The sequence below is a fragment of the Hyla sarda genome, chromosome 6, assembly GCF_029499605.1.
Source record: "Hyla sarda isolate aHylSar1 chromosome 6, aHylSar1.hap1, whole genome shotgun sequence".
Classification (NCBI taxonomy): Eukaryota; Metazoa; Chordata; class Amphibia; order Anura; family Hylidae; genus Hyla; species Hyla sarda.
Genome location: NC_079194.1, coordinates 120,264,994 through 120,280,860, shown reverse-complemented (window position 1 = coordinate 120,280,860; position 15,867 = coordinate 120,264,994). Strand labels below are relative to the sequence as shown.

Genomic DNA, 15,867 nt, shown 5'->3' with positions numbered 1-15,867 from the left:
CGTGCCGGCCACAACGTCATGATGCAGCTGGCACGCCCCCTGCACGGCACAGTCGCGGCCACGTGCAGGAGATCACAGGGGGTACCAGTGGTCGGACCCCCCCGCGATCAAACACTTATCCCCTATCCTGTGGATAGGGGATAAGTGTTAATCACGCTGCAGATGTCCTTTAATACATTTTTCTAAATAAAACCCTACGGCATAAAAAATAGATGGAACAGTATGGGAAAAAGTAAACCGTATGCGTTTTTAAACCATATACTGTTTTTAATAGTGCATATAGTTCCGTCAGTTTAAAAAAAAATACATAAGTTTTTGAAAATTCTGTCCATTTTTTATGGGAGGGGTGTTGGGTGGGGACTTCAGGATGCAAATGCGCATGTGCAAAGAAAAAACGTATACGGTTTCCCGTATGGAACCGTATACATGTGCGTTTCCCATTGACGTCCATGTTAAAAAAAACGTATGTGGTTGCAGTACGGTTTTTAAACCAGAGACAAAACCATGGTTGAGTACGGGAGAAAACTGTATTGCAAGCAAACCGTCCGCATCCGGGTGCCTCCGGTTTTCAATACGGTTCAATACGTTTTAAATAATGTAAATGTATACGGGAAACGTTCTTGAAAAACGTGGATTGAACCCACCCTGACTATTAAAGGGGTATTCCAGGAAAAAAACTTTTTTTATATATATATCAACTGGCTCCAGAAAGTTAAAACAGATTTGTAAATTACTTCTATTCAAAAATCTTAATCCTTTCAATCATTTTCAGCTGCTGAAGTTGAGTTGTTGTTTTCTGTCTGGTAACGGTGCTCTCTGCTGACATCTCTGCTTGTCTCGGGAACTGCACAGAGTAGAAGAGGTTTGCTACGGGGATTTGCTTCTAAACTGGGCGGTTCCCGAGACACGTGTCATCAGAGAGTACTTAGACAGAAAAGAACAACTCAACTTCAGCAGCTCATAAGTACTGAAAGGATTACGATTTTTTAATATAAGTAATTTACAAATCTGTTTAACTTTCTGGAGCCAGTTGATATATATAAATATATTAGTTTTTTCCTGGATAACCCCTTTAACTGGTCAACATTTTCAACATCTTTCGATTAAAAATGTGCATGTCCTGCACACAGGTGAAGGTCATAGTGCAACCAAGAAGGGTGAGGGCATCAGGAATAAACAGAAACCAATGCCACACTGTGGAATAAGAGGGGCATACAGTTTTCTTGGGTGAACACCATAGTCTATGTTCAGATGCCAACACAACAGATTGGGCATTCCCAGAAGGGGATAATTCAATGATATAGACAATCATGCCACCCTGGTAACCCCAGTATACTGTAACAAAAGGGCATTATCATCAGTGCCTTGTGTGAGAAGGAAGGTAAACTACATCTCAAATACCCAGGTAATGCCCGTTCCTCTCCTCCATAGACCTCACCCAATAATCAATGTCACAAGCTGCCAAGCCATCAATACTAAAGACGCCAACTCTGCCCTATCTGCGAATAAATCAATAACACGCGGCATTATCTAGCAGAAGATCATGTGAAGAATATCTGGAATGCAGGGCAGGAATGTGTGTGCAGGCAGCGGGAATCGCTTGTCAATATACCCACTGGAACAGGCTGCTGGGTTCTATTACAAGGGTCACCTGCAAAGGGACAGTCAGCTCTGCAGCCAAGAGAGGCTACATACTATTATGCCCATCAATACAGCATCTGGCATGGAAAGAGTGTCAGCTCTGCAGCCAAGAGAGGCTACATACTATTATGCCCATCAATACAGCATCTGGCATGGAAAGAGTGTCAGCTCTGCAGCCAAGAGAGGCTACATACTATTATGCCCATCAATACAGCATCTGGCATGGAAAGAGTGTCAGCTCTGCAGTAAGAGATGGCACACTCTACACCAGTGTTTCCCAACCAGGGTGCCTCCAGCTGTTGCAAAACTACAACTCCCAGCATGCCCAGACAGCCGTTGGCTGTCTGGGCATGCTAGGAGTTGTAGTTTTGCAACAGCTGGAGGCACCCTGGTTGGGAAACACTGCTCTACACACTCTCCTAGGCATCTATATTAGGAAGAGTCAACTGTGCAGCCAAAAGATGGCACAAACCTATACCCAATCACACCCAATAATATAGGTATAAGCATGGGCAGACAGTCGGCTTTCCAACCAAGAGACAAACAGCAATTGTCTGTTACAGCCATCAAAACAGGCACAGACATGGAAAGAGAGTCAGCTCTGCCGCCAAGAAAGGTGGCACCAACCCTCATAACCACCAATGAAAGGGAGATCTAAAACAAGGATCGTGTCAGCTCCTATCCATAGCATGAATAGGTCAGTAGATCGGTCAGTGCCCTTTGATGCCCATCAATAAAGATATATATAAACCTGCACAGAGCACCTTCTGCACCCAAGGAATGGCACTGGCAGCATCCTCCAATGCCCACTGACAAACAGTAACATTCTGCAAACAGATGATCAGTTCTGCAGCCAAGTGAGAGGTGATGACTGCCTTACCAGTGCCCCATCATGCCAATCATCAAAGCCACCAGCCTGCTGCCAGATCCATGCCAACTGCACTGCAACTCTGCCCAGCAAACCCAAAAGGTGCAGCATTCTGCAAAAATGGGGGGTGATCACCAACATCACTAAGGATAGATGGAACAGTATGGGAAAAAGTAAACCGTATGCGTTTTTAAACCATATACTGTTTTTAATAGTGCATATAGTTCCGTCAGTTTAAAAAAAAATACATAAGTTTTTGAAAATTCTGTCCATTTTTTATGGGAGGGGTGTTGGGTGGGGACTTCAGGATGCAAATGCGCATGTGCAAAGAAAAAACGTATACGGTTTCCCGTATGGAACCGTATACATGTGCGTTTCCCATTGACGTCCATGTTAAAAAAAACGTATGTGGTTGCAGTACGGTTTTTAAACCAGAGACAAAACCATGGTTGAGTACGGGAGAAAACTGTATTGCAAGCAAACCGTCCGCATCCGGGTGCCTCCGGTTTTCAATACGGTTCAATACGTTTTAAATAATGTAAATGTATACGGGAAACGTTCTTGAAAAACGTGGATTGAACCCACCCTGACTATTAAAGGGGTATTCCAGGAAAAAAACTTTTTTTATATATATATCAACTGGCTCCAGAAAGTTAAAACAGATTTGTAAATTACTTCTATTCAAAAATCTTAATCCTTTCAATCATTTTCAGCTGCTGAAGTTGAGTTGTTGTTTTCTGTCTGGTAACGGTGCTCTCTGCTGACATCTCTGCTTGTCTCGGGAACTGCACAGAGTAGAAGAGGTTTGCTACGGGGATTTGCTTCTAAACTGGGCGGTTCCCGAGACACGTGTCATCAGAGAGTACTTAGACAGAAAAGAACAACTCAACTTCAGCAGCTCATAAGTACTGAAAGGATTACGATTTTTTAATATAAGTAATTTACAAATCTGTTTAACTTTCTGGAGCCAGTTGATATATATAAATATATTAGTTTTTTCCTGGATAACCCCTTTAACTGGTCAACATTTTCAACATCTTTCGATTAAAAATGTGCATGTCCTGCACACAGGTGAAGGTCATAGTGCAACCAAGAAGGGTGAGGGCATCAGGAATAAACAGAAACCAATGCCACACTGTGGAATAAGAGGGGCATACAGTTTTCTTGGGTGAACACCATAGTCTATGTTCAGATGCCAACACAACAGATTGGGCATTCCCAGAAGGGGATAATTCAATGATATAGACAATCATGCCACCCTGGTAACCCCAGTATACTGTAACAAAAGGGCATTATCATCAGTGCCTTGTGTGAGAAGGAAGGTAAACTACATCTCAAATACCCAGGTAATGCCCGTTCCTCTCCTCCATAGACCTCACCCAATAATCAATGTCACAAGCTGCCAAGCCATCAATACTAAAGACGCCAACTCTGCCCTATCTGCGAATAAATCAATAACACGCGGCATTATCTAGCAGAAGATCATGTGAAGAATATCTGGAATGCAGGGCAGGAATGTGTGTGCAGGCAGCGGGAATCGCTTGTCAATATACCCACTGGAACAGGCTGCTGGGTTCTATTACAAGGGTCACCTGCAAAGGGACAGTCAGCTCTGCAGCCAAGAGAGGCTACATACTATTATGCCCATCAATACAGCATCTGGCATGGAAAGAGTGTCAGCTCTGCAGCCAAGAGAGGCTACATACTATTATGCCCATCAATACAGCATCTGGCATGGAAAGAGTGTCAGCTCTGCAGCCAAGAGAGGCTACATACTATTATGCCCATCAATACAGCATCTGGCATGGAAAGAGTGTCAGCTCTGCAGTAAGAGATGGCACACTCTACACCAGTGTTTCCCAACCAGGGTGCCTCCAGCTGTTGCAAAACTACAACTCCCAGCATGCCCAGACAGCCGTTGGCTGTCTGGGCATGCTAGGAGTTGTAGTTTTGCAACAGCTGGAGGCACCCTGGTTGGGAAACACTGCTCTACACACTCTCCTAGGCATCTATATTAGGAAGAGTCAACTGTGCAGCCAAAAGATGGCACAAACCTATACCCAATCACACCCAATAATATAGGTATAAGCATGGGCAGACAGTCGGCTTTCCAACCAAGAGACAAACAGCAATTGTCTGTTACAGCCATCAAAACAGGCACAGACATGGAAAGAGAGTCAGCTCTGCCGCCAAGAAAGGTGGCACCAACCCTCATAACCACCAATGAAAGGGAGATCTAAAACAAGGATCGTGTCAGCTCCTATCCATAGCATGAATAGGTCAGTAGATCGGTCAGTGCCCTTTGATGCCCATCAATAAAGATATATATAAACCTGCACAGAGCACCTTCTGCACCCAAGGAATGGCACTGGCAGCATCCTCCAATGCCCACTGACAAACAGTAACATTCTGCAAACAGATGATCAGTTCTGCAGCCAAGTGAGAGGTGATGACTGCCTTACCAGTGCCCCATCATGCCAATCATCAAAGCCACCAGCCTGCTGCCAGATCCATGCCAACTGCACTGCAACTCTGCCCAGCAAACCCAAAAGGTGCAGCATTCTGCAAAAATGGGGGGTGATCACCAACATCACTAAGGATGCCTCTGAAGCCGAGAGGTGGGCACTGAGAATTGGCACCAACAATGGTACAGGCATGCTGCCAGATCCAGGTCAATTGCATTTGCCTAGGAACACAGAGGGTGCTCAGCCAAGCACCAGCACAGAGGGTGCTATGCAACCAGCTACTACACTGAGATACCCACTAAGTACCTGATCAGTGCCCACCCACAGAGGCACAATTACACCAGGAGGATGCACAGTGATACCCACCAGCAGTGAGGGTGCAGCTGGACACCTATCCACTGCCAATAACCGTGCCCATACCCACTGATACGCCGCTAGCACACAGATGCTACCTTACCCAGCCACAGAGCCAGCAGTGAGTGTGTCCCTAGCCGCGGAGTGTCATGCTGTGCCAGCTCCAGCCGGGTGATGCAGCCCGTGTGCCCACCGCGGTCTCAGCCCTCTTTCTGACAGCAAGTGTAGCCTGCACAGATGATGAGGACGGGTGGGCGGCGCTAGGCAGATGAACGGGGCGGGGCTTACGGGCTCATTCTGCCAACACTGGTCGGTGCACGTGGAAAGCGGGGAGTGGGCGGGGACGGCAAAGGAGAGGGGTGTGGTTGCTGTAGGCCACACCCCTTTCTTAAAGCAGCGTGTTTATTTTGTGAATGTGAGGCGTCTGTGCCAGCGGAGGGAACGTGGAGGATCCATTATACCGACACACATCTACACCCAGGCATGTGCTGCTCCTTACCTTTTTGTTAGAGCAGTGTTTCTCAACCAGGGTGCCTCCAGCTGTTGCAAAACTACAACTCCCAACATGCCCGGAGAGCCAAATGTGTGCTTCTCTACACCCAGGAAGATGCTGCTCCTTACCTTCTTGCTAGACTTCAGTGTTTCCCAACGAGGGGGCCTCCAGCTGTTGCAAAACTACAACTCCCAACATGCCCGGAGAGCCAAATGTGTGCTTCTCTACACCCAGGAAGATGCTGCTCCTTACCTTCTTGCTAGACTTCAGTGTTTCCCATCCAGGGGGCCTCCAGCTGTTGCAAAACTACAACTCCCAGCATGCCGGGACAGCCTTCGGCTGTCCCGGCATGCTGGGAGTTGTAGTTTTGCAACAGCTGGAGGCCCCCTGATTGAGAAACACTGAGGGAGATTTATCAAAACCTGTCCAGAGGAAAAGTTGCTCATAGCAACCAATCAGATCGTTTCTTTCATTTTTGAAAAGGCCTCTGAAAAATGAAAGAAGCGATCTGATTGGTTGCTATGGGCAACTCAGGAACTTTTCTATTGGACAGATAAATCTCCCCCACTGTCCTCTGCTGGAGTGAAACCTGTGTAAATATTTGTTACACTGGTGGGAATTTATCATAAGTGGTTGGGTTATGCCTCTTTTGTTAGCTGGCTTTCTTGTGTTGATTTCGGTGGAGGTGCGACATGTGGTAAATTTGGCGCACAGCATATGGTGAATTTGGTGCACCCTTTCTGTTCTTGAATTGGTCCCAGTTTTTTATTCTCTCATAACATGCACCATGCCTGGTAGGGGACAAATATTGCTCTTTTAGAAATACTTCCTTATTTATACCTCCATGAGGAGGGGCTTCAAGTTCCCCATTTTGGATGTAAAGGCCTTGCTCGATATCCAAGAGCTCACTAAGAACCTTTCCTTTCACAAAGTATACGGAGATGACCCTTAGGACCCCCCGGATAGACATTTCCCACTGTCTGTGATCATGTGCTCTTATTCAGCTCTTATTCACCTACTTGACCAGTTACGTTCCCTTTCACGGTTGGGCTGGGTGGACACTAATACCTACAGATGTGACAAGGACCCTAAAAAGCTTTTACAAATGGTCTCGGCAGCAGCTCAAAAAAAAAAACATACTGCAGAAATGAAGAAATGTTATCGCTCCCAACAAAGGGTTAATATTTCTCACATGTCTTGTATTTCAGTGTAGAGCGGAATCTTTATTTGGTCACATGTTGTGTCCTAGACAGTGATTGCAGGAAAAGCTCCCTGGTTCCTCCTCTGGGGTGGACCTTAAAGGGGTACTCCGCTGCCCCAGTGTCCGGAACATTTTGTACTGAACGCTGGGTGCGGGCTATGGGGGTTGTGACCTCATGCACACGCCCCCTAGTGATGCCACGTCATGCCCCCTCAATGCAAATCTGTGGGAGGGGGTGTGGTGGCTGCCATACCCCCTCCCATAGACTTGCATTGAGGGGACGTGGAATGTGTCACTAGGGGGCGTGGCCGTGGCATTTTACATTTTCTTAGCCTCGAAGAGGGAGAGTATTTATTTTCAAGAAAGAAAATGTTATATGTGGTGGCCCAGTACAGGAGTTGCACCCCTGTACCCTTGCTGCCCTGTCGAGCAGACTCCATTCAGTGACCCCTGGGCCCCTCCCACCCACCCTTTTCTGTATCCCCTAAATAGTTAACTACCACTTGTATTATCCAATGTAATGTATATAACTTGTCATATGCCTTTAAGTAATGTAACAAAGGAAGGTACCAGTGACCATGTGACCTATGGGACCCCTCCAGAGTCTCCCCATATAAACCCTGGTAGGAGCTAGTTACATCTCTTTAGTGCTGAGGAACAGTGAGGTCAAGTCCTGAGAGAGTGTCTGGTGTCCTGAGGAGGCCTAAAGCCTACCACGCAGCCACGTATCCACAAGTCCGCTACCCCACAGGTGAACGTCAAAACCTGGTAAGCTACAAATGGAGTGAAGTCTGTCTAGTCAGTCCCAGTCAAGTCAGTCAAGATTAATCAGTGTCAAGTCAGCGTGGGCCTGCAGCAAATTGTCCAATTCCACTACAAGTCCCAGTGAGCCCTAAGGTCTCTGAAGTCACTGGTAACCTCCTCGGGCCTGGCTAAGCTATTAAGACTCTTACACCTGTCTATCTCAGTAAAGCTGCCATTGTTCCGTAACTTGGCATCAGAGTCATTATTTGCCACCGTGCCTAGCCCAGGATCCAGTGGTATACCTTTGGGTGGTGAAGAGGTTAAACCACGCCCTGGCGTCACAAACACAAGGCATTAATTCCATCTGCCCCTAGAGTAATAACATCTGCCCTCATCACACCCTCACCACATATACAAGGACCTTTCTGTCTTTCACTGATCTCTCTTAGGCCTTCAGTTGGGTCAGTGCCAGCAAGGAAAATGTTCCTGAATGCACCTTTCTAACTGTTTTATCACAAGTTACCTACATAAGAGTGAGTAACGTGGAGTCCTATTTTGCCCCTTGCACAATGGTAAACCAGCCTGTGAAGATCCTTGTTCAGTGACTTAAAAACTTCAGGGGTAGAGAACTCTAACATCTGCAGTAAACATTTCACGTACAAGTTCAAAGCACCTAAGGTTTCCTGAATTAAAATTTTGCCTTGAGCTACCCTTTTGTCTAAAACCTGACCCTGCTTCTTAGTGCTTCATAGCATTGGTAAAGGGGTGCACCCTTCCTGAGCACCTTCCACCAGTCGTTGCCCTGTACCAAGGCCTGTCAGATACATGCCTTGTCCAGCAACATCATCTTCTGCTGCTTCTAAAGTTAGGTAATGTCCAACTTTTACTAAAGATGGTGCTACTTATGACCCCAACATAATGCAAGGTTGGGAATCAAAAGCAGTACCATTACATTTACTGAAAATGTGTGTGGAAGAGGGCAGGGGTTGTAAGGTGCAGCCAAAGTTGAATCCCACCTCATAACCATTTTACTCCCTGAATCTTTAATAATGAAAATGCAAATATGGGGTTCATAAGCAGCACCATCATCTGCAATGAAGATACAAGGGGTGGGGAAATTGTGAGGTGCAAATCAATTATAGTTGCATAACCCCCCACCTCCTGCACCTCCATTAGATAATAGTGCTGCGTATGACCCCCACATAATGATGTGAGGGTGGGGATTATAAGAACTGTCATTGTCTTTAATGAAGATGCTTGGGGTGGCGATGGGATTATGAAATGCAATTCAGTTTTAGTTAACATGATGCTGGAAGATCCTGGGGTAGGGTGGGGTAATAAAGATGACAAAGAAGTGAGGGTTAGGAATTTATCCTCAACAAGTAATTCTTACTCTGAAATATGTATATTCATTATTTTACCTGTAGAATATCATTTTGGTTGTAAAGGTGCTACAATTAGATTTTTCTAGGGGGTACTTGGCTTGAAGGGCTGGGAAACACTGATCTCGTGTATGGACTGGCCTTGAAAGGTTCAATGAATAGTGCTGGTGGACATGCAGTGGGGGCTAGAGGTCAGAGTGCTGTGGCTTTCCAATTGAACGTGGTGGTGGGCTGGTTGGCCTTGCATACAAATATGAAGATTTCATGCACTACTTCTAATCCTTCTTGCATAAAGAGGTTATACAGTGTTTTCTAGAAAATAATAATCATATGGTACTAGGGACAATGGGGGGGGGGGGGGAAACATATGCTTACCTTGCCCCAGTCCCCCCGCTGTTCACCTTCAGCTCCCGTTTGACCTCTGTCCATTCCCCCAATCTTCTGTTCTTTTTGCAAAGAAATAGCAGCCATGGAAATTTGCATAGTTAATTATATATGTGCGACGTCACAGGAACTCTGCCCATACACATCACAGGGGGATCAGAGGGAGGCAATTGAAATGGCACGGGGGGGGGGGGGGGGGGGGAATCTGAGGAGGGGGGATTGAAATGGCACGGGGGGGATTTGAGGAGGGGGATTCAAATGGCACAGGGAATCAGAGGGAGGCAATTGAAATGGCTAAGGGGGATCAGGGGTGGGGATTGAAATGGCATGGGGGGATCACAGGGGGGATTCAAATGGCATGGGGGGATCACAGGGGGGGATTCAAATGACACAGGGCCCCTGTGCTATTTCAGTCCACCCCCCCCCTCCGACCCTCCTGTGCCATTTTAATTGCCCCCCAATACCCCTTGTGCCATTTTAATTGACCCTCCTGAATCAGGGGGGGGGGGGGGTTCAGTTAACATGGCACAGGGAGATCAGGGCCCACACACATTATACATACACATGCCGCCTCCAGACCCCAAATCCCAACCCCGCCCTCCGGTCCTCGGCCTCCTAATCTGCAGCCCAGTCGATATAGAGCTCACTGCCGAGGCCTGCTGCTGATGGGGTCCCAGCGGAGGCAGTGCTGCGCTTACAGCTAGGGAGCGCACGACCGTTGCTGCAGGCATTAGGAGCCTGCGTGTGTGTGTGCATGCCTGCGCTGGGTGTGGGGGGGGGGTTTGCGGCTTACTGGTTTTGGTGGGGGCAAGGGTCTTTGGATTGGGGGCGAGGACCTGCCCATAGCTCACTGATTTAAAGTAGCCGTGGCACTGCCTGTACAGCATCTCGGGCCACGGCCACTTATTTCAGCGATCGGCAGCTGCTGGTGCACCAGGGGCCGTGGCTAGCTTCTCAATGGGTGATCCTCAACATACCAGCCAGCCGGTAAATTACCGGCTGGGTGGCAACCCTAAGACAAGCCCTTGTTGCAGCACCTGCCGGCTCAGCTACTCACAGGTTAAGACAGGACAGCTCTGCGGCCAGTGATTGACTGAGTTGGCAGGTCCTGTACTGAGTACTTGTCTCGGATGCAGGAAGAAGACAGAAGATCGGGGGACTGGATGGAACAGAACTGGAACTGTGCGGGACCACCCCAAGAGAAGTATATGGGTTTTCTCTTTCTTTCCCTGCCCCAGCACCATATTATTTTTGAAAAGGGCTTTTTTAAGTAATATAAATAGGTCTAAACAGATGCATAATGGGAAATTAAAGTGTTTGTGTCTTTTAACAAAACTTTTTACATGTCACAGAGAAATGTCAAAGGATTCGATTAGTCAGGGACCAGCTTAGTGCTCAGTTCATCACCAATTATTAGAACGATCAGAGAGAAGTGCATGGCTGTGTGCTTACTGAGATCCCTGTCCTCTAGATGTTCTTTATTAGAAGCCTATGACGACCACCTGCTGCTCGGAGCAGTGCCACTGCATGCTTCACCCAGCTATAACAAGATACAACAAAACGGAATGTCCAGCACGGTACAACGTTATACCGCGCTGGACATTCCGTTTTATTGTATCTACGCCATTGGGCTTGGAAGTGCTGCCGGCCAGTCTGTGTGCAGGTGATTGGATTCAGCAGTGGTAAGCTGTCGGCTACTTCTTTCCTCCAACTATATCAAGAGATCAGTGGGGGTCTCAGCACTAAGAACACGATCGATCAAAACTTTTGACATGTCTGCATGGCATGTGAAAAGTTTTTTAAATTGACAGTAACGCTTTAAGTCAATTATGAAATACCATATTGCAATAACTACAAATCATTCCTGTTATGTTAGAGATCAGTTCATCAGTAGTAGATTTGGTGGTAAGTTTTATATATACACACACACACACACACACACACACACACACATATATATTGTAAGGATTTCTCCCTGGGGATAGCTCTGGGATCGTCCTTGACACCTCCAAAGGACACGTTTCCACTTTAATCAGCAGATAAACAACAGTACTTTATGCAAGTCTGGCCCCTCGCCGGCTTTATTAGATTACGTTGCAGGATAAATAAAAACATAACACAGGAACAAACAAAACCCTAGGCCGTCTAGTCACTAACTAAACAATCCAGCGTGCCCTAACTATCCACTGGTGGGCTTTTCCCGGACAGTTAAACTTATGCCTTCTGCAACCTTCTACTCACTGTTCACACACACACAGTGTTTGCAACCTCTTGCTGTGTGTCTCGTCCACACTTGGGGCCACTCACAGCTTGGGCTGTGTGTTCCTCACCAGGACCCCTGCCTCCCCCCTAAAGCCACCTTGTTGTCTTCTGGGGAGAGCACCAACTATTCTGTCTGTCTTCCTTTTAAACACGCTTCCTCATTCTGCTACCTCATTAAATAGGCCACAGGTGAAGGTTTCTCCAGAGTTAGCTATGGAAATACACCCTTCCCTTGCCACAGTGCCACGTATCACGCACTTTTTAGGCTAAATTTTTTAGCCTAAAGTCTACCTGCGTGTTATACGCCGATAAGCCGCTGCAGTTCAATGATTTAAAGCGGGTGCTTTAAATCAATGAACTGCAGCGGCTTTGCAGGTGCAGAGACTGCCAGCGCTGCCAGCTTCTCTGCCTCTGCCTGTCCTGGGGTCTAGAGCCCTGCTGCCGGCCCTTCTCTCCCCCCCTGGCTATCGGTGCCGTTGCCCGTTCTCTCCCCCTGACTATCGGTGCCGGTGCCCCATTGCCGGCGCCGATAGCCAGGGGGAGAGAAGCGGCGCCGGCAATGGGGCAGCGACGCCGACAGACAGGGGGAGAGAAGGGGCAGCGGCACCCATTGCCGGCGCCGCTGCCCCGTTGCCTCCCCCATCCCCGGTTGTATAATTACCTGTTGCCGGGGTCGGGTCCGTGCTGCTTCAGGCCTCCGGTGTGCGTCCCCTGCGTTGTTGCCATGCGCTGCGCAATGATGTCACTCCTCATTGCGCCGTGCAGTGCATAGCAACGACACATGGGACACACACCGGAGGCCTGAAGCAGCGCGGACCCGACCACGGCAACAGGTAATTATACAACCGGGGATGGGGGAGGCAACGGGGCAGCGGCGCCGGCAATGGGTGCCGCTGCCCCTTCTCTCCCCCTGGCTATCGGCGCCGCTGCCCCATTGCCGGCGCCGCTTCTCTCCCCCTGGCTATCGGCACCGGCAATGGGGCGCCGGCACCGATAGTCAGGGGGAGAGAACGGGCAGATAGCCAGCAGGAGAGAAGCGGCGGCAGCAGGGCTCTAGACCCCAGGAAAGGCAGGGGGAGAGAAGCGGGCAGTGACGGCCTCTCTCCCCCTGCCTTTCCACGGGGTGTATCGTGGTCAGAAACAGTGTATCGGGGTATACGCATGCACACACACGCACCCTCATTTTACCAAGGATATTTGGGTAAAAAACTTTTTTTACCCAAATATCCCTGGTAAAATGAGGGTGCGTGTTATAGGCTGGTGCGTGGTATACCCCGATAAATACGGTGTGTATATATATATATATATATATATATATATATTTGTTGGAGAGAAAAATCACTTGCACTCACCGGTGTTAAGTGGACTTAAGTGTTCCGGATTATCCTTTTGATTATCCATTGTGCTGGGAGACGTGTGGATGAGGGTGCTCAGAGGCTAACTCTTCGAGGCCAGAAGAAGCACACGGCTGTGCGTGAAAACGGCTGTTATCCTCTGAGTACCCTCATCCACACGTCTCCCGGCACAACGGATAATCAATGGATAATCCGGAACACTGAAGTCCACTAGACCGGTGAGTGCAAGTGATTTTTCTCTCCAACAATGTTATTATTGTATTAGCACTTCATATCACTTAGCACCACGGCAGGGAACAGTAACATTGGCAGCTACGGCCACTGACACCGCTTTAGTTATTCCATTACGCGGTTACATAATAAAGGGAAAGTAAAAGCAGTGCCCTCCTAACTCTTTATCAAATGTAATATATATATATATATATATATATCTGTATATATCTTGTTATAAATGTTATTCTTATCTATTAGATATGATTACCATTGTCATTCTTTTTATCATAGCTATTCTAATTTACTGTATTTTTACTCCTGAGCAAAGTAATAATGTCTGTGGAGAGGAGGCAGGTGCATAGGATGGATGTAAATCTTGACTGTACGACAGTAGTATGGCCGGTTCTGCATGAGGTTCAGGGTTTGTTTTTTTTAGAAAGAGATGTCCAATCCTTTAAAAGTGACATGTGACTTTAGCTGTTGGCTTAATGGATGTTTACAGTCACTGACTAGTCTTTGCTATGCAACCGCCATGCAAATACTAGGTCAAAGGTGTCATATCAAATACCTGACATAAAAAAACCTGTAACCTGTAAACATGCCTACATGAGATGCTATTTTACAATAATATGCATTGCTAGAGTTGGCATTACTCTGAAATTTCCAAATGAGGGCTTCTTCCATCCCAATGGTGAATGTTTACTTCCATATATATTTATAATCCATCACACTGAATAATCGTTACCTGTCACAATGACTCACTGGGTAGTTTGGTTACACCTGTCACTAATTGTTATACTAGTGCTGGGTGTATATTACATAATGCTTTTTTACAATTACTCTCATGTGATGTCACAGGACTCTCATATAACTCTACTGTTTCATCATATCATTATTTGATTCAATAGCCGCCATCTTGTGCCTGTTTGGCTGTAGATGTGGAACTACAGGCTGCAAAACACTGCTCTAGGGGTGAGAAGACACAACGTGGTTTTTCTGTAGTTGGTAATGTGCAGTATTTCTGAAATGATCTTGTTACCTTTCTTTACCTGCCGGTTTTAGCACTTACACCCTAATTACTAAAGAACTAAAACTGGCAAGTTTCAAACATATGCAGGTTAACAGAACCATTACAGAAGGACTTACTGTATATGGCCACTCACACGGCAACTGCACCACAATGCAAATGCATTGTGTGTTCCCACCCTTTGGCTAAGTTCACACGGCAGAATTTCCAATCGGAATTCTGGGGGAATATTCCGCTCAGAAATTCAGCAAAATGTCCTGCACATTATGTGCAATGGGATTCCGCTGTCCCGTTTACACAGCGGAATTTCCACAGGGGATATTCTGCCATGAAAATTCTGCATTCTAAATTCCGCAAAATTTGAAAATATTTCTTTAAATTTTGCAGAATTCTGTTCAGAGCCCCCCTGAAGTTAATGGGACTCTGAATTCGCAAGGAATCTGTGTTTCAAACTCAGAAATTCCTAAAAAAAAATTCAGCAAATCTGCAGAAAATCCGCATTCTGCTTTTCTGTATGAAATTTTTGAGCGTAAAAGCAGAATTTCCACCGTGTGTACATAGCCTTACGGGACTTTATACAGTCCTAATACCCCCACCCACCGACATTGGGATTCTGTTGCACCAGAATTTCCGAGCCTAATTTTTTAAAGCGGAATTACACTTGGAAATTCCACAGTGTGAACCTAGGCTAAATGGATTGCTGCATAACTCATACGTGGATGCACAATTTTTAATTGTTTTTTTTAACAAACAGTTCTCACTTTTTACATACTGTCTAGGTATTTCTGAATAGTTGGCAACCCTGCCGAGTGGCCATGAAAGGGTTACACTGCAGTAATAATTTTATTACAAGCATTGCCTTTGATAAGAGACATGTACTGTTTAACATGACCTCAGCCAAGGCATCTGTATCAGCCCACATCACTTTGATAACTTCCTCTAGGGTTTGGGTAGAGTTCATATGTGACCAGTCATGAGGCATGCATTCTGTGAAGTTTTTCTTTTTTTAATCAGTTGTTTGGGTAGATTTTTAAGTTGTAGGCACATCAAGGGCACCCATTTATTTTTAAGTGGTGCATAGTGGTTTTATGTGGCATTTTAATTTCAGTACTACAGTGGGGAAAAAAGTATTTAGTCAGCCACCAATTGTGCAAGTTCTCCCACTTAAAAAGATGAGAGGCCTGTATTTTCATCATAGTTATACCTCAACTATGCGAGACATAATGAGAAAAAAAAAATCCATAAAATCACGTTGTCTGATTTTTAAATAATTTATTAGCAAGTTATGGTGGAAAATAAGTATTTGGTCAATAACAATTGTTCTTCTCAATACTTTGTTATATACCCTTTGATGACAATGGCGGAGGTCAAACGTTTCCATAAGTCTTCTTAAGTTTTTCACACACTGTTGCTGGCATTTTGGCCCATTCCTCCATGCAGATCTAATCTAGAGCAGTGATGTTTTGAGGCTCTCACTG

At 46.3% G+C, this 15,867-nt stretch overlaps 1 protein-coding gene across 3 annotated transcripts in view; it reads right to left on the bottom strand.

The window, feature by feature from the left end:
• MGLL (monoglyceride lipase) overlaps positions 1-15,867 on the bottom strand; it is a 93,753-nt gene that overhangs the window by 61,072 nt on the left and 16,814 nt on the right. Inside the window, exon 1 of one of the 3 annotated variants that reach the window (XM_056524854.1) lies at positions 5,432-5,583. The exons of 1 other annotated variant lie outside the window; for it this stretch is intronic. Coding sequence is in view for 1 of the 2 variants with exons in the window: in XM_056524853.1 (XP_056380828.1) it covers positions 2,522-2,544 (23 nt within the window). In the remaining variant the exon portion in view is untranslated. Of the gene's footprint in view, positions 1-2,521; positions 2,634-5,431; positions 5,584-15,867 lie in introns of those variants that run through there. One more of the 3 variants, XM_056524853.1, reaches the window with a different exon arrangement.